Below are 26,772 nucleotides of genomic sequence, written 5' to 3'. Positions count from 1 at the left end.
ATCAAGCACATCAGTTTATACACTATGTTGATGGGCCAGGTGGAGCAAAATCAATACAAATAAACTTAATCACCTGACTTCCCCTTCTCCAAAAATATTATTACTTTTTTCCAAGTTCAGTAGGTATTAGTCTGCATAACTAGTTTCAAACGTAATCTTGCAGGAACATGTCATTGCTGTGATAAATGCAGGACATGAGACCTAAAAATGGGAGAATAAGTGTTACCTATGCAATGAGAAATGGACATTTTCTGATCTTCAGATCCCTGCGCTGCATACCCCTCCCCCCACCCACCCCCCCAATCCGAGAGTCTCGCTAGGCATGCATCAAAGTAACCATTCATTAGCAGCCGTGGAATGACACACTAATGCCAGTTCATAATTGGTCTTGCAGAATTTAAGCTATCCCTTTGCTGAAAAGCCTTAAAATAGTCATTAATATTAATTTTGATATTCTCCTATTAAAACTGTATATCTTGAGCTGTTGGTCTCTTAACTTTTAATGAATCCTGAATTTTTATTTATTTTTTTATTTTTTGCCAAAGTTCCCTTTCTGTTCCCTGGAACTGTGTAGAGTTTTGATATGTTATACCCGGATTGAATTCGTTCATATTAGCGCTCGATGCTGAAACTGGTAATTATTATGGCCTTACACACATGCAGTTTCAGTAGATGAATGGAAGCTCAACCGTAAGCTTAGAACATGTTAGGCAGAGCTGCATTATTTATACTTTTCTTGTTTCACAAATATTAATGCTACCAGCTTTATGTAAACTATTTCCTGTGACAGATGAATACAGAATGGGTAAAATGAAATGCTGTGATTTTTAGGAAATCTGGAAGATTCGTTACCTCACCCTTCACAGTAACATTAGGCCTCACCTTTTGCAGTAAAGGGCAGGATGGGCCTGTTCACTTGTTTGTTTGGTCTTTGTTTTAATAGTAGCTGGGCCTTTGTTATTGCGGCAAGGCTCTCTTAATGACATTAGCTCATTTTATTCCTCCGAGGATTATTTTGAGCACAGAAATGGTCAAGCTTGATGAAACCAAAGGAAATTGGGTTTGAAATGGCCTCCCCAGCTCAGGTCAAAGCCATTACTTGATGTATCGTATAAGTGGATTTTGAGTGTGGCTAAATTATTTTGGAATTGCCCCTGAAGATGACTGTTTTCTGTTTGACTGTGCAGCTCAAAATGACTCACATTTATTGGCAATTGAAAGAGTAATATTTTAATTATTTGGCTGCTTAAACACATTTTCTGATATGTGTGAGAAATGTACAGAACAGTACAAAGAGCTAGAAATACCAGATGGCCTGCGCTTTTCTAAGTAACGCTGTTTGAAGACTTCATCAGAGCAGGTTGTGTTGAAACACAGCTGGACCTGAGTGAGAAATCGCGTAACTTATCGCTGTACCACTTGTTAACAGATGTGTTTTTAATATGGTTTAAACAGGGAAAAAAAGAATTCAATTAGCAAGGGTCTGTTTCACTCATTCCTATAGCATGACAAAGATGGACTTAAAAAAGGGGTAATTTTCTGTACTGTAACTTTATGAACTTGGATTTTCAGATAGTCAGTTAGGGCTGTGATTTAATGGTATGAAACGTTTTTTGTGGGGGGAAAAAAAAATTGAAAGCCCCCCCCCCTCCATCATGTGGACCCCCCCTGTTTGAAAAGTATAGCAGTGTGTCTCCCTCATCACATCAGACCTATTCCCATCCCGCACAGCTCATTAGGCCTGACTTCTGTGGGTCATTTGAGACACCGGGGCGAGAGGAAAGGGGTCTCATTCACAGGACTTTTCAAATGGCTCTCCGTGTCCGCAGCCGAACGACGGAGGGAGTCACATTTTGGTGCCAGTGGATGATCCCAAGAAGATCCAAGACAAACAGGGCAGTCCACTGGAGAGTGAAGGCCGTCTGGAGGTCTCGAGTGTCAGCCTGGCTCCAGGGGACATGCAAAGGAAGCATCCCTCTCAAGAAGAGGTACAACTCATATCGTCGCAAAAACAAAAAAGAGGGAATAAATGCATACAGATAAATGGCTTGGGAGAAAGGATCAATACCCATAACCATCCTGTCAAGAAGACACTTTGTCATTGACAGCTTGAGTAACAGAATGCCAGCACAAATACTTTAACGTGATACCATTAATACCTCAAGACCATTTCGGATCTTTCCAAACTATATGTAACCGAGATAGTGTTTGGACTCTCTTTCACATATTTGTTAAACCCATTCCGACCATGACAACTTGTCATTTGATTGAGTGATGCATGCATAATTATATGCCTATTTCATCCCTTATTTTTAAAGTTGAATTAATACAAAAATGCTTTTGCAAAACATAAGGCGAAACCACAAACAGATGAAGATCTATCACTCAGAGGCTGTAGCAGGAGCATTCTAACAGCAGACAATAGCAGACTTCCAGCTGGACATGTCTACTGCAGAGAAAAACACAAGAGGAGTTTGCGATAAGCATTTCACATCTTTTGTAGGTCATGTTGTATTAACCAATTTATTGTTACATGATTATAACCAAAACATTTCATTATCTGTGGGATTCTGGAATCCCTCCATCATAAACTCATTCAGTGTCACATACTGATTATAAAAACAGTTTTGATCCTTACTGTACAACTGCATTACTGTGACCCCCCCCCCAACCCCTCCCAGGGATTACAACAAGCCCAGTCAGGGAAGGCTCGGGCTGTTTTTTTTGAGGTTCTGTTAATATCTGGGATGGGACGAGTACGTGACATGCTTCTGGTTTGGAGCAGACATGCGATGCCTCGAGCAGAGGGCGGCCTCTCAGCGAATGATCGCCATTCTTTATGGGCTGGCTTCCCTCCGAATCAGTTGCCAATTCCAACAGCCCTTGTCACGGGTCATGGTTAAGTGGGATCTGCAGCAACCGCCGGATTAAAACTGTGACGAGTGCTAACGTACCGGATCCACGCCGCAGCTCAGCACAGGATCTTTTGGTTAGCGCCACTCCAAAGGAGACTGGAGGAGGGGCAGCCGTAGGGCACTGGCATGTATAAGGTTCAACAGCCCCGGCAGCAGACAAGCAGCACCCCACATGTGTTAGCAGACAGGAATGTCCGGGGCCACTCGCCTTGTCAAAAGCTTCTCAGCATCTCCTCTGCCTCCCAGTGATGTGGACCGTTATTTGTGTCATATGTGCCGTATCTGGATGAAGGGGAGATCAGTGGGGGAGGACGGGAGGGCAGCAGGGACATTCACACAGCTGATTTACTGCAACACATGCAAAGTGCCAGTTATGACATCTAACCGATAATGAAGCAATGCCTCATTTGACATTTGCAGAAGTGCAGGTACATGGGAATAGAGTCTTTTCACATATTAATTCTTTGAGACATACACACACATCCATACAGTTAAGCGCAGCGTCGTCCATTTCTCAGGTGGCCCTGGAGCATTTTGGGGGTGGGGGATATGTACCTTAGTCAGTGGCCCAACAGAGCTGTGAATATTCTGTGGAGGATGGGAATTGAACCAGTGACCTTCCTATCTCAGGCACAGTCCCACAGTGCCCCCCAATAAAAATTAGACATAGAAAAGAAGTACAATTAAGGATGCTTGACGTGTGGCAAGTCTCGGACTTTAAAGATACGGGCTGCCATTTGAAAGCCGAGCTGTACTTTGTGAAGAGTGTTTATGCTGTCTAATTTCTGAGCATAGTGCCAGCGGACAAGTCGCTCCTTTTATATACAGTATATATGCCCTTAATTGACTTCGCTGGGTAGTCTCCATTATTTATCGTCGGATGAATGTTATTAAGGCATTAGTGGGTTCATTTTACTCTCCATGAAACGAGTGCGTGTGTACCACCGCAATTAGAATATCCATTAGTGTAATTAATAACGAATCTCCTGTGAAAACCAGCTTAATAAGTAAGTGTTCACCAGGCACTCCCGTAGTGTGGAAAATCGCTAAGTGGCTAAGAATACGGTGGCATCGTTTTTCTTTTTGATAAAGGACCTGTCAGTCATAAATGTGTGAATTTAAATGGCCGCTAGCCATTAGGTGTTTGGTCAGTAGCTATTGGTGCTTCAAACGGTGGAAGCATCACTTTGACTGCGAGGCATCGTGTGCAACGTGCCATTTTATCATTTAGAATTATTGGAAAGACCTGCAGACTCAGAATTAACAGCATGGACGACACGTTTTCCTAACGGTCTGTATTTACTTTCAAGGTATCCTACAAACAGCATTGGCCAATACATATATATAAACATAGATATAGGTCTACCCCAGAGTCCACCTCAGGCAGCATAGGACACTTAAACCCTGGATGGAATGCCAGTCCATCATGCACAGTATGGGCAATATAGAAATGGCAGTTACTCTGGCTGTATATCTTTGGACTTCAGGACTTCAGGAGAAAACTAGAGTACCTGGAGGAAAGCCACACAAAATGAAAAAGCATGCAGACTACATTCACAGAGAGAGCACGGTGCCTCACACATGTCTGTGAACATATTCACTTTCATTATTAATTTGTTTATGATGAAAACATCCATGTTGGGTAAAGTGGCTAGTTTTTATGACTTACAGCTCTTATGGTCCTTGTAAAGGCCCAATTTTTACTGTAAATTTTTACTAAAACAATGTTTAGATGAAACCTGCCCTGCAAAAAGGAGTGGGCACTAATCTTTGATAGCCAAGTACAGTACCTTGAGTCGACCCGTTGTAGGAGAGCTGCTCTCTACTTTAAATATGGCCGCTATCGTCTGGCTTCTCCATTTGCGTGGAATGTTCCATCTGACATAAATAAAGATGAAATCACCACAGCTTGTCTTTGGGGGGGTGGGCGGGGATTTATACGAACATTTGTGCCATGCTCGGCGAGTTCCCCTAGGCATCACGCAAAGCCAGTGTGATGACGGAGAGTCTGTCATAAAGTCTCCAAGTCCCATCCATAACATTTTGGGGCCATCAGTATGAGGCAGCATGTCTTGTCTGATTTTCACTATCAAGAGCCCTGATTTAGAACACCTGCACAGGGTTCCAGCAGCTTCCATGGGTTCTACAAACATTCCAAGCCGCCAAACAGTCAAGGACAGAAAACACAGCATGTTACATGGTATTAATGTAATGTACTGTACCAAATTGGTGTACATCTTTATAACGGGGTTATAGAAAGATTCTTCAGTTCTTATTTTCTACGAAATGAGCAGTTCTTGTATTCTGGGCTGACATTGTTCATTGTTCACCAGGCTTTTAGGAGAAGTGATGCACAGATTTCTGCTCATTGCTTAACGTTTATTTATTTATTTTAATTATTATTTGAAGGAAACCATGCGTGATTTTTTAAAGTAATATTTCATTTAAGAGGGTTAAAAGCCAAGGTTGAATCCTGTAGCTCAGAAGGCCGCTTTTAACTGGGAGCATCAGAGCGGTGGAAACACTTGTTGTAGGAGAGGAGCTCAAATCTGCCAGGTTTCCTTGGCTGTCTGTCTCCTGATTGGTCCGTAACGTGTTACCAGGTCGCCACAGGTAATCGGTTTCTTCCAATCGTCTGTTGCTGTGTGTCAGGGAGGTGGGTCTTAGGAGAATAACTTAGGCCCCCTCCTCCTGCGCCTCATGCCAAGAACTTAGTATGTGAGGCAGTTGGAAATGATTAAACTGAGGAGAAAAGGGGGGGGGGGGGCATCAGTGTTTTTGTTGCCCCCTCACAAAAACCACTGAAATGCTGGTTTAACATAAAGAGACAGGGGAAAAAACTATATCTGTTAATCAATAAATTCAACCTAGAGTTTGAGATGGAGGGGGGGGAAATTAATAATTACATGCTTGTACAAAGAAGGCAGTGTCTCCACATCTCCCCAGGGGGGTGAGCAGATGTCTCCACTAGGAAATTTGAAATGTTGATCTGTTTGAAATAGACTAGGAAAGCTTCTAGTGTAAACACAATAGCAATGTTCCCCTGTGTTTCTGGGAAAAGTGGAGAGGGTATTTCTAAAGTGCTACGCGGTGCCCTCTGCGTGGTATTATAATTGAAATGTTGTATCAGGCCGCAAGGCGGTGGGGGCGGGGAGTTCTTTCCCTCCATCTCCTGCTTTGTATGTGCCTGCGTGATCTCCCCCCTCATAATCGGCGGCCTTTAATCTTTTCCTCTCCTGCCTCTCTGTGTATATGTGTATACAGAACGGCTGTTATTGCCTTTTGGTTATTAACCGAGGACGGGTACGGAGAAAGTAATTTTGCACTCCGCTCGGTGTGGCGGAATAAGCTGTCAAGCGTTATAACGGCTGACAGAGTGACGCCCCCCGCCCTCCGAGCAGCCAGAGCACCGTAGCTGGGGGGTTAGGGGCATATCAGGCAGGAGTACCAGGAGCTCCCCTCTTATTAAATATCTCTCTGCTTCCACGGCGGATGTGACCGAACGATAGGAGCTTGGTGGGCCAGAGGAAGGGATTGGAAAATTAACGAGAAGTCGCAGAGCTGCATGAAAACCCCTGCAGGAACGCATTCGGGTTCCCTGACGAAGAGGTGCGGTAAACGCACGAGATCAGCAGCCACATCAACTGAAGCTTCACTGCCTCCACCCTTCTGACTGCCCATGGGCGAAGAATGCAGTGTTTATTTGTGCAGGTTGCATCTCTGCCAACTATCAACTGCGTCAAAGCGTGCAAGATGCATTTCTCTCCATATTAGGAATAACCGTGGGATCGCTTATGGAGTCATGATTAAATATTATGAATTAATTAAAATTTCTTAATGAACCAGCCTGCCTTCAAACTCCAGCTGTACTTGTGGATATCTTCCATACTGCTTATCCAATGCAGGGCTATGGAGGTCTGGAAACACAGGGTAGGGAATAACCCAGGATGGGGTGCCAGCTCATCCGAGCGCAGGGCGCACACACACACACACACACAATTTTGTACTTATATCTTTGTGGGGACTCTCCATTCATTTCTATTGGGAAAACTCTAATCCCAACATGACCTTAACCCTTACCCAGTCCTAACCAAGTAAGCAAGGAAAATACGAGAATTTTGGCATTTTTTCTTTTTTGATTGCATTCACAGATCTTTGTAGGGACCTAAAAGAATGGTCCCCACAACTTCAAAAAAACAGGTTTTTATCACATGTGGGGGACATTTGGTCCCCACAATGTAATGTAAACCTAATCCACACACAGTACTGTAGTACACACACACACACACACACACACCATTCACATATAGAGACAATTTAGCAACTCCAATTCACCTTCGAGCAAACTGCCTATATAAGTATTACCTCACTGCGTGGGGGGGACCCCACATTGGCACAATGAGAACATGCAAACTGAAACTTAAACCCTGGTCTTCAGAGGGGTGATGCAACTGTAATAACTGCAGTGCGACCACATCACCCCCTCTCAAGGAAACAATACCTACTAAAGTAATGTCTGCATTGGGTCCAGTGAAGTATTTATCATTGTTAACCATGAAATTGAGATTTCAGATGAGGTGCAGATAAGCCAAAACGTAGATGTCTGTCAACTCACATTCGGCGTGTGGACGCACGTCTGAACTCCAGTAACAGAGTAACAGATACCATCCGGCCAGACTTCAAACAGTCCTACTCGTGTCTTTGTCTATCATCGGCTTGGTGAGATTGATTAGTCGGGACGATGTTTTCCACTTTCTTCATACTCTCTCTTTTTGAGCACATATTTGAGGTTCTTTATGGGGGGGGGACAAAAACAATCTAAATGTTAACCAGGTTCACACCTCCTAACGTGCTCTGCGTCGCATCCCTCGGAGAAATTAAACCGCCGCCGCTGTCGCCGAGTTATCATTGTTCACCGTGACACACGCAGAAACAAAAGAACCATGTGTAATTTTTTTCTCCCCCCTTAATCATAACATCTGTACCACGCAGCTATTTACATTTTTCCTATCAAGGCAAAAGAGAAATGTTAATTTTAGATGAGCCTTTTTATGACTTGTAATTACTGTCATTAAGAACACTCCAGAGACCCCGGGCGAGCTTTGACTGAAACGCGGTTTGACATGTTCTATAATTAATGCTGAATTAATGCGTTGCTTTATGTGCCAGATGAAGAGGGGTCCTAACAGCTTTGAAAGGCAGCCCATTGCGATCTGGGTTCCGTGTACGGAACGTGCTTTGTCACACCGCTTCTTGATAATGACGCACTTCGGGCCTGTGCGACTCCTTTCGTGGCCGTAGTAATATTTTGGGGGACTTGATCGCCATGGGTAGCTTAAACGCTGCACATTATTATTAATAAAGCCCTCCCCCTAGCTGTTGATGGCTAAAAATTGTGCTGGTGTGGTAGATAAAAAATTGTACACATCGAGGAAGGAGGGAGAAGAGGCTTTCCTCCGTAGCTAGGCCGCCAGAGGTTCCACATCGCCCCGCCCTGCTGCCATCACCTTGTTCTAGTTCGAGGTTTAAATCTCAGAGCTGGCAAATGTAGGGGATTGGCTGGGAGAGTGTTAGAGATCAGGCCAATAAGAAAAAAACAGCTGGTGGTGCTGAGAGTAGAATTACATCCTCCCCCCCTCCCCAAAGGAGAAGCTGCAAAGTTGACAATGTATGAGGCCTGAATCAACTGAACCGGTGACAACCCCTGGGCCAGTTCCGTGGCCAGACAGCTGACCATCCCTTGATTTGTCTTTATTTCATTATAACGTAATTGTTATAATATTCTGTATTCTACTTCAGTCTCTTCTGAGCCACGTTCTCTTAAAACAGGTTGAAAATCTGAAAATGGAGCAATGTGCGCTGAAGGAGAAGCTGGCGGCTGTGAGCGCAGAGGTAAGTGCTGTAAATTAAAGCCACATTTCCCAACTTATTGATACAGCAACTTTTTTGTTGGAGGGCTGAGCAGACTGCTTGGTCAGGCCAAGTCTAAAAGTGAAATGGTTAAAGATCCCCCACGAGATACATGTGGTATATACAGACCACTCCACCTAACAGCCTCGATCCTTCAAGATAACTTGAGCACCGGTCATATTTGAAAGTGTCAGTCAGTCGTATGTACCATTCCCCACACCCATCACATCCCACTTGCCCCCAGCTCAGTACAACCGGCTTTGTTTACCTTTTGTAGTATGACTTTACACATGTATAAATCCGGAAAAGTCTGCATGTACAGTACAGTCCTAAGAGGGCCCTTCTATGCAGATATCGTGTGAGCCAGCATGGAATAATATATAAAGAACATGTCTCAACTTGCAACTGGTTGCAGAAATAATATTATATAATACAGTTTGTCGGGAATCCATAATTACAACAAGCGCCATTAGGATGTGTACAGTGTGATGGCTAAACCCTGTGCAGACGAGCAAATGTCCAGGCCAATCATACAGACAGGAGTGATCAGCTCTGTGCTGCTAAGAGATCTCACACTCTGTGTTAATATGCAGAACAGATGGTCCCCTGTAGGGCTTGCGCCTGGCCTGCGGACGTATTCCTGATTGTGATTTAATTTGATAGAGAATGTGTGATTTGGACAGGGGATATTATTTCTGGTGTTTAATGGGAGGCAGAGTGAACTGGCAATTTTTTAAATGGTAACTATCTAATCCAGAGTATTCATCATTCCATGCTGTTCGCGCACACTGCCGTGGTTCTCTGTGAACACCTCTGTGACACTTGTCCCTCCTTACTTTGTTCCCCCCAGATCCTTGTCTTTCACTTTGTTCCTCCAGATCCTTGTCCCTCCTTACTTTGTTCCCCCCAGATCCTTGTCTTTCACTTTGTTCCTCCAGATCCTTGTCCCTCCTTACTTTGTTCTCCACAGATCATTGTCCCTCCTTAATTTGTTCCCCCAGATCCTTGTCCCTCCTTACTTTGTTCCCCCAGATCTTTGTCCCTCCTTACTTTGTTCCCCCCAGACCCTTGTCCTTCCTTACTTTGTTCCCCATAGATCATTGTCCCTCCTTAATTTGTTCCCCCCAGATCCTTGTCCCTCCTTACTTAGTTCTTCACAGATCCTTGTCCCTCCTTACTTTGTTCCCCCAGATCCTTGTCCTTCCTTACTTTGTTCCCCACAGATCCTTGTTCCTCCACACTCTGTTCCCCCAGACACTTGTTATGTTCACTCTGTTCCCCAAGCACTTGTCCCTCCTCTCTTTGTTCCTGCAGACACTTGTCTGTCCACACTTTGTTCCCCCAAACACATTTGCAAAACATTACACCCTAGCCTGTCCTCTGGCTTTGATTAAGTGCAATCCTGGACTTGTTAAGACCATGTCAAGGCAAACGTAAAATACTTGCATTCCTTTCTCCACGCGCACCCCCTCTGAGAGTTTCAAGTTGACACCAATCGGCAGCATTTTCATGTGCCAAGACGAAAAAAAAACAAAGCACCAAAGAGTCTTTAATAAAGGGAACCTGATTAGAATTATGCCCTGTGTGAAAGTGTCTTGTGTACAGTCAGCATAATAAACTAGTTAATCTAAGACATGAGAAAGCTTTAGGCCCATGTGCCAGCATACGGAATCAATTAATACTATGTTCAAGGAAACCTCAGTTATTTGAAGTAGTGGAGAGAAATGGTTCTACCCTCAACAAGTCATGAAGTTTATTATTAGGGCCGGAGAAGGCAAGTTGTCCTGATGGAACAGTGTTGTTATTCTATTGCACAAGTTGTGTGACCCCCCCCCCAATAATTAAAGCAGTAGTAATGAAATATCACCAGGAGTTCATCTTCAACTCTCTGTCTCATCAAGCTGGAGGCACAGCAGGAGGCCACAAAAGCAGCCCGCATGGAAACCACCCACCTGCAGCGCGATTGTGAGCAGCTAGCAGGCAACCTGAGCATCTGGATCGACAAGCAGAGGTGGGTGAAACCTGTGAGCTCTGCTCCAGGCTGGAGCATGACGTTTCACCCCTTTCCCTGGCCGCAAATCTCCTAACATGCCAGGAGGCCCGGTTTCAAGATGGTCGGAACAAAAAAAGGCTTGATCATTCCGTTTTTTATTTTCAAGACGTGAGGTAATACTTATATAAGCAGTTTGCTCTTGTTGTGCACCATAGTTTTGAGAAAGTATTCGAGACCACCCACATCTTGTGGTCTAATTGAACGGATTAAATAATAAAGTATGTGACTAAATTTGGTTCATTTAGAAAAAAAATGACTAACCCATAAATGCAGCAGTCTAAACGTGTCCCGTTTGCAGGGCGTGACTAACCAAAGAAGTAACTGGAGCTGAACGTTTATCCACGTTCTCCTCAGACAGCTTCCAGAAGGATAGGTGCTGCTCCCATCCATTTCACCTCAAGAGTCAGCAGTGACTCTTAGAAAAGAGTCTTAATAAAGTGATTCCTAACTGATGTTTGCCTGTCTTGTCTCCTATCTTTTGCTGGTTTAATCTAAGGATAACCACTATGAGGATTCAGTCATAGTCTTGGCGGCCGCTTCTTCATAAATCCTGTTCATCCTGCAACCAAAGCCAAGCTGTGAAGCTTGTGTTACTAAAATCTTAACGTACACCATGTACTATACATCTACTTAGCATGGAATATACAGAGGACCCGCAACACTAAAACCCTATGTTCTTTAGTTGTTTTTCTTCCTCATAATATAATTTAAAGCAAATGAATCTGATTTGGGTTAAGTGACTGTGCAATGAAAAGGAAAAAAACAACTTGTCCTTCGCGCCTGAGGCATTTATCAAAGTTGAAATGAATCGTGGGTAGTCTCTGCTTGCCCAGAACGCTGGGCTCGCCGCTGTGCCGCTAAACCCCACGTTAAACATTCACTCTGTTTTTGCACCTGTCTCTCATTTAAATACAAAGCGGACAGATTTCGTTTCACTGTAGTTACAGCTCACATTGGAAGCTGTGGGAGCGCTTGGCTCGCCCGGTACAAATCTCATGCCTGTATTTTGGCTAATTTAAATGTCAACAGCTGTACGTGGAGTGAAACCATTAAGCCAGTGGGTTCAGATGTACAGTATGTTTTTAATGTTTGCCCCGGTGCTGTGTGGTCTTTGGACCCAAGCCTGAAACTTCACTGACTTTATCTATGCTTTTCCACTGAGTTTATGCGCTCTATGGTTACTTTCATTTGGCTGTGATTTCTGACTATTTTTAATATTTTTATTTCAAGTTAAAAGGATCAAGTTCTCAAAAAAACTTGTTGGAAAATGATGTTTCACTTAGTATGCAACTGTACCTCAGGACTGATAGCAACGCCTAACGATCAGTGTGTCGCATTTAACGCTTGCTCTGAAGATCAAGCCATGTCTGTTTCTCGAGTGACAGCAGTCACTTTGTTGCACCGTACTGATTGGAACAGTTGAAACTGGTGCTATGTTTCACTATTGGTTGCTGAAGCTCAGCGTCTGCCCTCTTACAGGAATGCTAGAAAAAGCCTCGCCGCCAAAATTAAGGAGCAGAACAGCCTGCTGTCCTTCATCAGCATGGAAAAGGAGTGAGTAAAAAGGCCTTTGATATCCTGCAGTACTGCACTATGTCTGAATGATGTGATCTGGTTGGTATGTATTCTCAGAGTTTATGCACAAAAGAAGATGTCAACGCACATCAATACAAACAGAACTGTGTCATCACACTTATTTATTAACTTACCTGCAATACAATGTTAAAAAAAAGGTAATCAAATTTATTGCGGGTGTATATTGATAAGCACAAATTAGTTGTATTCATTTAAGTCGGCAAAACTTAGGCAAGGCAATCATATTAAAGTACAAGATACACAGAAAAAGTAGCTACACCAAAGCTACTTTATATCAAGGTAATTATATAAAAAAGATGCAAAAAATGAAGAGGGACAAGGGAATCCTCTGCACAACATGATCCTGACAAAAAAAGAATACACACTTCTCACATAATATGCAAGATACGTACTTACCTTGGCTTTATTTTGATTGAAGCTAACAGGCGTCTCAGCAGGTAAACAAACACCACAAATCAGAAAACATGGGTTTTATCACAGTTAGAAACATGGGTGAGCTACAGCAGCACCACATAGTCCTGTTCCGTGGAGATGGGCAGTGAGGCCTGTCTGAAACCTGGCGCGTCTGCATACCCACTCACACCGGCAAGACCCAAGCGGAACATTTCTGATCATTACTCCTTCATGACAAATAACCAATTTACACTCGGGCACAAAGAGCACTGGAAAAAACACAATTGTGAGTCAGTTGTCAGCCTTTACAATTCCATAATTACATGATTTTTGGAAACTTCAAATCGTGGCATGACTTTCACTTGGTTAAGACTTACAAAATGTAAACATTTAATATTTTATCAGCTGAAGTATGCATGTACTCACTACTCTCCCTTCTGTGTTACGCAACCGCAAATTGTCTTTCCTGTGTATCTTTGAGCATTCGGTAATATTGTATTATATTTCCCTGCATATTGTAGTACTGTCATTGTATATGAATTCCCCAAAGCCACTCTGCATACTGTTAATACTGCAAGTGATGGTATTTTAATACGTCCATGTCTGTTACTGTTGGAGACCTACTTCCAGGAACCCAAAGCACCATTTGCAGCACTCTGAACAGAAGGCGATCCCTAATATAGATCAGAGTTTTGGAGATGCATCTGACTCTGGATATAGTGACTGACACTCATATTTCACTAACCCCGCCAATAGGCTAGTTAGTACCCACCCCACAAACAACAAAAACAGTTAAGTTAACCGAAACATCAAGTTTAACATGAAGCAGAATAATTACTACGCTCGAGGTAGAATGAATTTCAGGGTCTTTGCAGCAACTCACAATTAAAACTGAAGTTGCCACTTCATAACAGTCTTTCTTTACAGTACGTTTGCATATATTTTGAACATTGCCTTGCTATAGGCCATTTTATTTAACAAAGTGTTTTTTTTTTCAGAATTGGTAGCTTGTCCTGTCAGCCAGAGCTACCATACTTACTCTAGCTTTTTATCTATTTAATGCAGCCCCCACCGCTGCATGATGAAGAGACCCCATGCGCGATAACGCGAGACGTAATAACTTTACTCTGGGCTGATTCGGAAGGAGAGCTTGTCCGTTTTTACCCCCTCCCTGTTCCAAGCAAGGAGAACTGTCGCTGCCATCGACCCAGAACGTAATTGCACCCCTGGGAGAGGAGAGTGTGAGCAGGATGACAATCACACCTCGTTTGCCTCATATGGAAAACTATCCCTCTCTGTGTCCCAAATTACAGTAAGCGTAAATGTTCTGAATATGCATTTTCTTTTTTTTATTTAAAAGGCGCTAAAAGCCCTCTTGTCTTTACTCTCGAGGAACACCGCCAATCACACTGACTTTGATTAATCGCCATGGAGCCTGATGAAGATACCTCGAGATCGTGTGTAATTACCATACACTGTCCATCTCGCTGTGTTTTCAAACACATGGGTCGTTGATGTAAAAACATGCATACCTATTAGTCTGGCAGTAGTACTTTAGCCCTGGACGGTGCAGAATGCACGTGTGAGGACTCACACACAGTGCGGCGTGTCCCTAGGGCTTCAGTTCTCTGGTCTTTGTGAATGGGGAGCCCCGTGCATTTACATACGTCTTCTGAAACCCATTGGTGAGGGACAGACACTTGCTTTAACAAGAGCTAATTAGCTCATTTAAATAGCCCATATGCCTAATGGATTTAAACAACTGGTTTGAGGCGACAGAATGGTCATTGTGTTTACTTTGCGTACATGGGAACAATGAGATCCTATCAGTGCATATTATGCCTGTTAAAACAAACTGTTAATCATGTCAAAACAATGAATAAGATGGCCTATACGATCCATTAGAGGATTTGACATATATCCTTTATCATTGGGTGTATCATCGTTAACCCTAATCCCATCAGAAATATATAGAAATCATTAGTGAATGACAGGTGGGCCTCAGGGTGGGAGACATTTATATCCACACCACGGTTATAGATAGCTACATTTTTTACAACAGATTTAAATTTCCAATAACATCTGGCCTTATTTTACAAAACGTAGATCTTTAACGACACGAGAACTCGAAAGTTAAGCAAACTGTGTCCGTCCTTAAATATGGAGCAGTCGTTACTTCCTTTGGCGTAGCAGCATGGCGGTACAGCGTTAAAAGTTTCAGCGGCTGACGCGCGCCCCCCCCCCATCCCATGTTAATACGGAAGTTTAGATAAATCATTAATGATTGACTTGTTCACGACAAACGTCTGGTAGCGTTCAGTCGGCATAAAACAGCTATCCTAATATCCATGCCTGCAAAATAGGTCATATTTATCCTGCAGGAGAAGGGCGTCTCTAATCACACGCTGACAAAGATCTTTTAATTCGATGCTCAGGATGTAAACGACCGAGAGTGACGAGCTCGACTGACGGCTGCTCTATTTCACCGCCGCGACGTGTCCCGTGCGTCGCGGAGCTTGATCAAAGTCCTCTCCAGAGCCCCCCTGTCAAGCGGCGTGTCCCCCTGACTCCCCAGCGACGCCCGGCGCTTACCTCCCCCCTCAACTCCGCCACCAAGCTGTGTCTGTCACGGCGCGCGGCTCCTGACTGGGGAGGCGCGCGCGCGCGCTCGACTGCTTTGATGTTTCATTAACGGTGTCAGGCGCGCGGGCTCTGATTGGGAATGCGCGCGATCGCGTTTGGCTCCCATATGCTGTCACTTCGCCTCCTTAGCGGGAGATTATGCAAAATGTTGCTGTGCGGTAAAATAAAGCGCTTCCGTGGTGTGAGCGATGCTACAGTCTCCGGAAATGTGCTTGTACTACTGTTACCCTCCTAATATGACATTAGCTGTTGCAGGCAGCTTACAATAATGCGAATTCGTTATTTACCTTTTATTTTTTACTTACACTGGGAATTTCAAATACGTATTGCTAGAATTAGTTTTTGCTGACTTACTGATTAATATGACATTAATCTATAACAGCACATTAATTTTAAATATAGCTGGCAGATATTTGCTGGAAGTTGCACATTTTATTGTTTGGTGGTGTCTCGGGATACAAACATTGATCTCATATTCAGTTTTGCCACATTTACAATATGCTGCTATTTTTATTTGTTGTTATTTCTTTCTTTTTTTTTTACTTGGCAGGAATTTGTCATAATAGACCACAGACAATAGAAAATTCCTGTGCCTGCCAGAATTTGATTCCATAGTATTCAAGATAGGGTTTGATTAGGCAAGGCACACAAATCATCTAGTGCTAGTTTGTGATACATACTATAGAGTTATATCCAAATTTATCTTCTTTAGGACCACAGAGAAAAATATTAAATGGTGGATTATTTTTCTGAATAAATATATCATTGTACTTGAATAATATATTATACATTTATGCTTTATAATTTTTATTATATTTATTTTTTGTTTTTCTTTTTACTGTAGCTCAGTGGGTAGCCTGTTGCCTCACACCTCCTGGGTCGGAGCTTCTAATCCTGCCTCCACGCTGTGTGTGTGGAGTTTGCATGTCTTCCCTGCATCATTTGGGTTTCCACCAGATAGTCTGGTTTCCTCCTGCTATCCAGATATATGCATTGAGGCAAATTGGTATCTCTGAGTGGCTCCTACCAGTATTTCTCAACCATGTGCTCAGGGATCCCCGACGGGCTACATTTTTGCTCCCTCCCAGTTCCCGGGAGCAAAAATGTGGCCTGTCTGGCAGGGAGAGGGCAGGGAACAAAAACGTGGACCATCTGGTGGTCTCTGAGGGCCGGCTTGAGAAACACTGGCCTATACTGTGTGGGCTTCTTCTTCTGCTTTGTGTTTATTTGCTGCCTGCCTTAGGGTCCTGACCTCCCCACAACCCTGTAACTGTATAAGCATTTGGAAGATGACTGGATAGATAAATAGACAGATATGTGGCTGAAAAATCATTCATAGTTTCTTTGAAACTAATTTATAGATTATTCATAAATGAAATAGGTGGCAAATAGATGACAAACACACCCTATAGACACATTTTTGTTAGGAATCTATAAATAAGTGTCTTTTTACCCTAAAAACATTGTACAGTTCTGTACATTTTCTGTTCTGATAAGCAGCACCATTTCAATCACGCTGCCGTTTTCCATTCTACATTTTTACTCACTTATTTGATGCTTTCATTCAGGCGCTCCCTGGGATTTGAACCCACAGCCTTCATGCTGTTAGTGCAAGGCACCACTTTCTAAGCTTTTATTTCTGGTTCCCTGTTTGCCATTCTGCATTACTTGTTAACACTACAAGAAAGTGCTTGTTATTCTGCATAATGATTAATGTAACGTTCTGATTGTCTGGTATGGTACAATTAAATGGTACAGTAGGTAACTATAAAAAAGTTTGTCGAGATTTAGATCACCGTCGTGCTGAAAGATGAAATGGCATAAATGAGAAGTGACCCATTTACCATCCGGCAAGCGCCTGTCTCGAACTGGGTGATGTTCCCGGGCTCCCTCGTTCTAGTCCGGATTTGGTGGTCATTAGCCGTCACGTAGTACCGTTCCTTTAAATGACATCATTAAAATGCTCTGGCGGTAAAATCCTATCATGTTTGCTCTTCCAGCCATTTGCGAGAAACCAAAGACGCGATGGAGGTGGAACTCGAGAAGCTGAAGGCCACAAGTAATGAAAAGCAGAGGGAGATTGAGCATTTAAAGGTACAGGCAAGTGAATCGGACTGAAGAAGCCGGTCTTATTATTTCCATTTACATTTGCTTTGGTTAATGGTGCGCGAGGGGGATGTGAAAACACGTAGGCTCTTCTAAGTATGACTGAAATTTCTCATTTTAAAGTTCAGTGTTAAACTTTTTTTTCTCCCTTCCGTGATCCACATTACTTCCTCAGTTTGAAATGCTGGGGGTGAATTTTTATTTAATTCCAATCACCGATCTGTCATGCAAAGCCCTGGAAATATTCTTGCTGTCTTTCACTGTTTCCCAAGGTGTGCTTTTCCTCGCAGTACACTAAAGTCTTGAAGTGTGTGCTTGAGAGATTGGTGAGCAAATGAATGGTTATACTGGCATTGCCTCTGGACAGATTTTAAATGAGGAGTATCTGGGGGGGAAAAAATAATATCCCACTTTTTTAAAGATTTTTTTTCCTCTTTAAAAGGGGCTGTTAAATAGACATTCTTTGTATGACTTAAATCCTCTCTCAGATAACTCCAGTATTCCGGAATCCTTCTTTGAGAGGACGTAACACATTTCTCAAGGGCGACCTTCAATCGGCAGGGCCTACACGATCCTCAAAGCGTCAGTACCGTATGGGCTCACCTCGGTTCGAGAGACTTAGGCCTTAGCGATGTGATGTGAGCGTTATATCTATATTAACCTGGAGACGAGATATGCGTATTCTGAATTATCTGCAGTGCTAGTTCAGGATTTGTCGGAAAGAAAGATTGCGACAAGTTGCAAACGCATGTTATTCCGAGCCGGATGGCTCCGGAGGTTGAAGGACATGACGGACGGTAGCAGTTTCACAGTGATAACCGGACCCCTTGCCCAATCGGCATGGTCGGGAATGCGTGTTCCTTCTGTTGCTCTTCACTGTTAATGTGCAGAGAGTTAATGAACGTCTACTCCCCCCCCCCCCCGTTCTATTCAGGCCGTCGACAGTCACTCCACTAATCAGCAAGCACTTCTTAATCAGCTCAGAGGTCACCTTGAGGTGGACGAGTAAGTACCCTGCTTCGCGTGGTGTCTGCAGTGACTGCACCAGAGATGGTGTCTGAGTAGCTCTGTGACTGTCTGCGAGTGTCACAGGCTTATTTTATTGGTGTGTGTGTGTGTCTTTGCGTGTATTGCTTGTTTAGTTGAACCTAATGCAAAAATTAGTGCAAAAATGTAAATTTCTTTAAATTCCACGTAATGCTTTACGTAATCACGTTATTATTGTAAAGTGATTGTAACGGTCCTGTGTGTATGTGTGTGTGTGTGTCTTCCACGAAATAGCACTTCATGGATCATGCACGTTCTTTGTTCATTGGTCGAAAGATCTCCATTGAAGGTGGACTGAGGAATGCTTTCCGCTATTCAGTCAAACGTCGTTTTAGCAGGACCGCATTCCCAGCTATAATACACATACACACACTGCTAAAGCTCGGTGTTATACGATTTAGTGACTTTTGCTTCTGTGACATCAAAGAGGTGAGATAGACTGTAGACGTATGGCTTTTCTCAGCGGGTACTGCTGCGGATAAGAGATCTGAGCAGCAACTGGATCACATTCTGCACATTCATGCTCCGGACTGTCCTCATAAACACACCTCTGGAAGAACTTCTTAAGAACAAAAAAGGTGCACAAGTTACTTTATACAGAAGCATTTGGCTGTAATTACCATTACCAGCAGTTAACTGTTCGCTTAAAACACTCTTTTAATTTGACTATTAAAAAAAGTTTAATTCCACTTTGTTCTTATTTGAGATCCTGCATGGTTAACAAACACATTTAGCCACTGGTCAGATACCCAAGCTAAAACTTACGAAAAGAGACTCTAAAGCATCACATGACTGATAAGTTAAAGTACATTATTAAAATAAAACAACTGCAAGCCATTTTGACAGTTAAACGTGTGTTTTAGCTACACCTGAATCAGCCACGGGGTCATGAGATAAATAATTCAGACTTAGTCTTGTGCGATAAAGAAACCATGAACCTGTGTGTCCGAGCCTATCAAATAATATTCATCAGTGATCTGTTAATCCCGCTAAGGGCATACAGCATTAAAGGGTATAACTGCTGATTGCATGCCCCGCCCACTCCCTCTGGGGCTCACTACTGCCCCCTGTCCCTGATTCACATACATAACTCACCTTGCTTCTCTCTGTTTTAACCCTAACCCATCTGTTCGCTGACTTTTGCTGCCTTCGCGTGGGTTCCGGCTGTCAGTCATTTTAATGGCCACGTTTAAACACGGCAGCGAGATGGATGGCTTCTTTTGTGCATTTCAGTAATTGAAAAAAAAAGTTTATATGTAGATGTTAAATGGCTTTAATAAAATGAGTATTATCATCTGGACTGAGATAAGGGTGTTCAATCAAGTCCCTCTCCTTTGTTTGTTACTTGTCTCCATCTTTTATTCTGAATTTATGGTCTTATAGTGTTTCTGTGGGTTTTCTTTTTCATCCCTCTACCCAATAAAGGTGATTTTTATAACTTGAGAAGCATTTTCATGGCACATATGGATATTGTGGATTAGGGAGATAAAGTTGTTTTATTTGCATGCAAATCAGCCTTTAGTAAGATAGCTCGTACACCCAAATTATAACATTATACATTTCTCAGTGAAATCTGAATGGATTCCCTCCTATGGCACATCACAGCTGACTCAGCACAATGCGGTTTGAAAAGATTATTTCCATTTGCTATAACCGAATATAGTCATTTCTGAACTTTTGTGTCCAGCATAAGTGAAACCTCCTTTTCAATAACTCAGTCACTACATTGCTGAGCGTAAAGTACTTAATAACGGTAATAATATTTCATCCGTCTTTCTACCATTTATCTGGTGCAGGGTCGCAGGGGACCTGGCTTCTGTCCCGGGCAGCACAGGGGACAGGCTGGGGGGTGGGGGGGGCGCGCCCTGCCAGTCCATCACAGGGCACACACATACACCCACACCATGGACAGTCAGCCAAGCTGCATGTCTTTGGACTGTGGTAGGAACTCCGTGTGACACGGGGAGAACATGCAAACTCTACATACACACACACATGTTTGTACTCATATTTTTGTGGGGACTTTCCAATTAATTTCTATAGGAAAAACCCTAATCCCACCAATCACAATCTTAACCCCTATCCAGCCCTAACCTTCAATATAAATAAGTAAAGAAACATAATACAAGACTTTTGGCTTTTTTTTTTTTTACTGCAGTCATAGATTTTTATGAAATTGAGTTTCCCCTCGGGGGGTTCCATAAAAACAACACATTTTATCACGTTGTGGGGACATTTGTTCCCCACAGTGTTACATACACATCGGCCAGACCCCCCCCCCCCACACACACACACACGCACACACACACACACACACACGCACACACATAAATACATACACACACAAAGCCCAGCCCTGAGGTGTGACTTATTTCCATTCTTTATTTTCCTTTTTTTTGTAAAACGCAAAGTTATTGCAACTCTGCAGTTTATGGGTCTAAAAAATGCATCCAAATGTCCGGTAATAAGAAAATAAAAATGTCCTGTATTAATAATTAAGTAGCAGTATCTGGACAGTTAAGGCAACTTGCAGGCTCAGAGCTATGTGTCACTGGTCATCTGTCCTCTGGTCCCCTTTGTCACTCGGACAGTGGCAGCAGCGAGGATCGGGGTGTGGGGGGTGAGGAGATAGAGGCTTTGAAGGCGACTCCGACCCTGTCCTGCCACTGAGCCGCTCTCACTCTGACAGCCATATTGCCAGTGATGAGCTGTCAGCACCAGCGGCGTGGCCAAAAAAGCAGGCCACCATTAGGCGCTTCTAATTGGCAGATGCCTGGTGATTACTGGCGTGAATTTAGCCGTTACTGTAACAGCGGCTCGATATTAAGCGCTAATCAGGCGCAGTCTGGGGAAATTTGACTCCCGGTACCCTTTTTTCGAGGAGTAGAAATTGGATGTGACAAAACTTGAGCTTGACCCGCAGGTATTTTATTTTTAACACAAACAACTAGAATGTTTATTACAAATAAACACTGTCTGTTTCATTAGTGTGTGTGTTTAGATTTAGAAAATGTGCAAATTTTATTTTATTAAATGAAATGTCGTATCATTTGGCACAGGAGAAATTAGTGCGATATTTGGCTCATGACGACCTAGAACTTCTGATGTCTTTCATTTAACACTTTTTTACATGTTTTTTTCTTAGTAAAATCCCTCATTATTCTTCTGGACTGAAACGCTCATATTGGTAGGTTTGAAAAGGTCAGATGAGAGTCGTGGGCATTTCAGGGGCATGTCATGGAAAATGTTTGTCTCTTGTTTGTGGAGGCCTGTAATGGGTACTCAGCATCCGCGGCTGTGTGTTTTAAGCTCTCACTAATAGGCTGGAAAGTTTGCGTGGGGGGGGGGATGGAATTCATTAGGCCGCCGATGAATATGCAGCTCGGGCATGACCGGCTTCTTTCCGTCCGACGCTTTTTACAAACATCACGGAAAACCTCTGAGTCTCTCTTTGAGAAGATTAACCTTCTGTGCTGCTTCATAAATGGTAATTGGCCGGGCTGGTGATACAGCCCGTGTTTAAACAGATCCCAGACACAGAGGCCCTGTGCATCATTTGTATATAAAATTACACCCTAAAGTATTCCATCAGCACTATATTACTGCTCCATGCAGTGCTGTTTTAAAACTACTTACCCAACACTGGATCGCCCGCAGCCTGCAGGAATCATAGGACTCAGGGCAGGGCCGAGAGCAGTCTGTCGCAGGGCACATCTTCCTGCAAAAGCAAAAACTAATTGCATTTTAGAGACACCAGTTCGTCTGACCGCATGTCATATTGGAGAATGTGAGTGTGTAGCCAGGGGGGGTCGGTGGCGGGGGAGGACTCTATACACATCGATTTATTCCACAAGTACTGCTTATTATAATAATAATTATTATTAACAGCAGTAGTAGCTGTATTATTTGTACTACTATTACGATTATTAATAATAGTAGTTGTTACTGTTGTTTATTGAATGGCTGTTTCCAAGTCTTTAAAAAGCTGTATGTAATTTGTTAGTTTTGTATGTTATGTTAGTTTTGTCTGTTTTTATTAATAGCTGAAAAGTCATCTGTTAGTAGCAGTTAATTTAAAAAAATCAGAACTTATTTTGCATTGAATTGTGGCACTTAGGTGCCTCGTCGTCTGACATGTTTTCTTGATATCAAAGGAATAGTTTTGCACATGAAATCGGTGCCATATTTTTAACGTGATAGTCATTACTTAGATGTGCAAAAAGGGATGTTAGGCTTCAACATTTGCCTTAATCAGAGCAGCCTGGCCCGCAGATAAGAATGTCTTTAACATTAAAAAATAAATAGGCCCAGACGAAGTTTGAAAAAAAAGTTCGTTTAAAAGAAGGAATGACTCATTGAGCTATTCATGTTGCAGAATAAAGTCAGAAAACTGTCACTTTTGACAGTACTTTTGACAGTTCATTTCTTTTTTTAAATATGGTGTTCTCTTAAGTTGAAATTTATTAGTAATACATCTCAATGCTCCACAGTCGCCTATATATAGACACAAGGCTGCATATTTTAACATTAGTTAAGAAATTTAAATGAACTGCAGCTGGGACCCAGCTACCGGTTTTGTTCTCCAACTCAAGGTCTTCCTCACATCCACGTTCTCAAAAGAGTCACGTCGCATCCGGTTGGCAACGTTTATAGAAACCTCATGAGTCTCTCATCCTTTGTGCTAATGGTAGGCCGTTTTGTTTGTTGTCAAGGAGCAAGACGGTTAGCCTGGTGACCCAGAACCTCAGCAGAATGGAAGACATGCAATCCAAGCTGAAAGCAAGCATGGAATCCATCTTTCTGCTGAACCAACAGGTAACAGCTGACTGCCTCGCCTGAACTGATGCTCCACGGAACTCCCTTGGTTGAAACAGGAACCAGAATTGTTCCCCATACTTAAAAACACTTAGGTATTCTTCTCAAACTAGTTGAGTAATTTCTGACAGCTACTGTATGAGAAATTCCCATAACAAGTGTGTCTAACAAATTTTTATAGTTCTATTGAAAGCCTGGCAAAGTATCGCCTCCTCGTTCTACTTTCCACATCAAAATATATATAAGCGTACACCTTGGTTAGCTATCGTTATTTATGAAAGAGATCGCTGCATTCCTGTGTATCGAAAAACATCTCTTCAACGCTCTTTAAAATGCAAAGTATGTCGAGTAAATGCCATTGAAAAGTAGCAGCGTGTGGAGAATCCGCATCAGTAAAAATGCTACAGCTTGGTTTTTGTTGCCTCTTTCATTAAGTGGAACGTATCCCAATCTCCTGAATTCACACCTATTTTCACCCGCGTTTCCACAGAAATCTTTATTCCCAGAAAAACGGCAGCAACAGCCAAGCTCTAGCTACTGATCTTTGAGCAAAACCACAGAAGCATAGAAGTGTTATGAAACAGCTGGACCAGGAAGTCATTACGCTGTTGAGGGAACAAGCCGGTGAAGTTAGAGGATTGTGAAATATTCTCATTATAGGTCATCCTGGTAATTACCTGACACCTACAGATGGACTCACTTCTTAATCAAACGAATGAATCATTACTGATATTGATTCAGACTAAGATGTTTGAAATAATGACTCCACTAGCTCAAGCAAAAAAAAAATTCAAGGTAATTTCAGCAACTCTGGTGCTGATGTTTCAGTCCAAATAATAATGGAATGTCTTACTTCATTTCCAAGTAATGGTAAGAAAATGAGCGTGGAAGGCAAAGCTAAATTGCCCCTGTCTAATCTGCATAGATTTCCCTGTCTAGAATGGAGCTCAATAGGATTTGATTTCTAATTTCTATGCCTGTGATTCATAACAGAGTAATTGATGTTCAAGTATGAATGAAATGAGATGGAGTGAATACACTTTCAGTTATAGTAAAGGGAAGGGGAAAAAAAACTCTTTATTTCATAGTGGAATTGTATGATACATCTAGAGAGACTCGCTTTTATTTGGTTATACTCATTTGTCTAGCTGTATTGTGCCAGTTTGTTGAGATGAGAGAGGACACGGTTTCTGACTGAGGTAAAATAGAGTTGGGGTATTTCGCTTTTTAGGGGGGAATTTGAGTGGTATTTAAATCAAGCGACACAAATGAACAGGATTGTAGTGATTCATTTTGGACAAAAAGGCTTTCTGCCTTTTGTGTATGAGAGTTTTACAGCCATTGTGTAATTATCAGTTGAATTACTATAAATTTAAAAAATAAATGTCAATAACAGTTTGTTTGGGCTGTTCATTTATCCATTGTTTTGTCTATACTTTTTTATTCCTTGAAATTGAGTTTTGTTTAAAATAAATAAACATCATTCTTCACACATTTAAATGTTCCCCGGAATGAGGAAATCACAAAGCCAATGATGCAGTTAATCACACAGTGGGACACATTTTTATTTATTTATTTTTTTTAACATGAGCAGATTTTCATTTTTTGCCATTTTATTTTTATAAGTTTAAAGCGGGAAGCTCTGCTGTCCGCACCTGGAAGTGACGGCGGGCCGCTGTTCCCACCGATGTCACCGGCCCCGGTGTGAGATGCCACCGCGTGCCCTGTAAAGTCGTGGCCTGTCATCAGCTGATACAGCTCCCAGCAGTTGTCGGGGGATGCAGCCACACAACAGGGGCCCATCCTGAAGCCCCACATGGCTGGAACGTGCCCCGGGGCCCCCGCGGCCCTGCTGCGCGTGTCAGCGCCCGCCGGGGGCGGGGCTCCACCCACCCACACGTCTGCCATCTTTGCACCATAGCTTCCCCGCGAGCTGATGAGCGCGAGTCATCCGGTGGATAATTGTTTCAGCTGACATGTTGGGATGATGGTTTGTCTAGGCTGGAGAACAGGTGATAAACAAAATACTTACAAACTCGCAGTGGTTTCTGTGACTGAGCCGCGGAACGCCTCGCCGTTCCTGTCCCGGTCCTCTTCCGAGAGCCGTCCGACCGGCCTCCGTCTGGTTCTGGCCGTTTGCGGTGCGAGCCCCCTCTGCTCTTACAGTATTATTACCCCAAGCAGGTGATATCGGCAGACATGCAGCTCCAGACCAGCTGCTGTAAATAAATAGCCAGGACTTTCCTTTAGTTACAAACACACAAAAAATGGTTCTGTGACCTTATTTAGTTGAATCCCCGCTGTTCTAATTCATGTTATTTTTCCTGTCAGTATAGAACCCACAATGTAGTTGTACTTAAAGTGTAATTATAGTGCAAAAATAAAAGATAATTATGTTTTCCCTCTGTCCCTGGTAATTCTGTTTTTTTTTTTTAGGTCTAGTGTAATTCTGTCCATTTTTTCCAGCTCGAATAAGCCCACGTGCAGGCTTTAAACACATTAGGAAACAGTTTGTTTTGTTTCATGGTTTGGAAAATTGTATTTAAACCTATGTCTCTGATGCTTTGGGTAGGTTTCCTTCATGTGAAAATTGTACTGCTATATATTTTTTTCCATGCACTTGTATTAAACACGTAGAGGACATCAGTTCAGAAAAGCCTTTACATTTACGAGGTACAATACCATAGCCAACGTTTCTGAAACATTGTTATATATATGTTACATTTATATTCCAGGCAGGATCTCATCCTACAGGATCCCTGCATTTAGATCAGGTAAAAGTCTCATTTTACGGCCATAATCTAGTAGCTGGGCATCCTAAGTTGAATTGCAAAAAAATTGCAGTGAATTGTGTTAGATTTTACAAAAATCTGCTCTTTTGGTTATATCGGTAAATTTGAATTTGTCCCTTCTATTTCATGTTTGACTTTTTTTGTATAGCCATTATTTGACTCTGATTTGCTATTCTTTCATCCATGTCTGCTCCTGCGTGGATTGAAAAGTGCTTTTGTGTTTTTACACATATAAAAAAAAAATCATATTTGCCATCCTTCTCTGCATCGAATGCAATATTATCATGACCCCAAAGTCACGAGTCAAGGAGGACACCCAGAAGTTTTTCTGTGTTCGATCATAGCGCTCAGCAACTCTAAGCTTCAAGGTGACCAATGAAAACATTTCTTTTGGAAAAGGAAACTTTTATAATATTCAAACATGTTTGAAATGGTGTTATTTTGTCCGGTCGTCTCCCTTAGAGTTTCATCACAGTATGAGGGATTCGTTTTCTTTTGTGAA

General features: G+C 42.6%; 1 protein-coding gene and 1 long non-coding RNA gene across 17 annotated transcripts in view; one reads left to right on the top strand and one right to left on the bottom strand.

Annotated features, from left to right (window-relative positions):
• Positions 1-26,772, top strand: part of LOC111849520 (uncharacterized) — a 115,674-nt gene that overhangs the window by 86,667 nt on the left and 2,235 nt on the right. For 6 of the 12 annotated variants that reach the window (XM_023822445.2, XM_023822443.2, XM_023822442.2 and 3 more), the window contains 8 exons: positions 1,830-1,988; positions 8,745-8,807; positions 10,727-10,836; positions 12,358-12,432; positions 17,511-17,604; positions 18,551-18,621; positions 23,376-23,478; positions 26,214-26,252. In XM_023822445.2, the coding sequence (XP_023678213.2) occupies positions 1,830-1,988; positions 8,745-8,807; positions 10,727-10,836; positions 12,358-12,432; positions 17,511-17,604; positions 18,551-18,621; positions 23,376-23,478; positions 26,214-26,252 (714 nt within the window). Of the gene's footprint in view, positions 1-1,829; positions 1,989-8,744; positions 8,808-10,726; positions 10,837-11,176; positions 11,322-12,357; positions 12,433-17,510; positions 17,605-18,550; positions 18,622-23,375; positions 23,479-23,968; positions 24,877-26,213; positions 26,253-26,772 lie in introns of those variants that run through there. The other 6 variants (XM_023822446.2, XR_002839557.2, XR_002839558.2 and 3 more) reach the window with 6 other exon arrangements.
• Positions 1,215-15,540, bottom strand: LOC111849524 (uncharacterized). 5 transcript variants are annotated; one of them, XR_002839562.2, is made up of 5 exons: positions 15,460-15,540; positions 12,871-12,892; positions 4,706-4,793; positions 2,955-3,263; positions 1,215-2,449 (listed from the first exon to the last, which is right to left on the bottom strand). It is a non-coding gene; the product is annotated as an uncharacterized lncRNA (long non-coding RNA). The 5 variants fall into 5 exon arrangements; XR_002839560.2 differs by having other exon boundaries at positions 12,871-12,903; positions 15,460-15,521; XR_002839563.2 differs by having other exon boundaries at positions 2,955-3,197; positions 12,871-12,903; positions 15,460-15,521.

The sequence above is a fragment of the Paramormyrops kingsleyae genome, chromosome 15 (genome assembly GCF_048594095.1).
Source record: "Paramormyrops kingsleyae isolate MSU_618 chromosome 15, PKINGS_0.4, whole genome shotgun sequence".
In the NCBI taxonomy this organism is placed as follows: Eukaryota; Metazoa; Chordata; class Actinopteri; order Osteoglossiformes; family Mormyridae; genus Paramormyrops; species Paramormyrops kingsleyae.
Note: the sequence above shows the minus strand (reverse complement) of the source record. Positions and strands in the feature narration are given on the sequence as shown.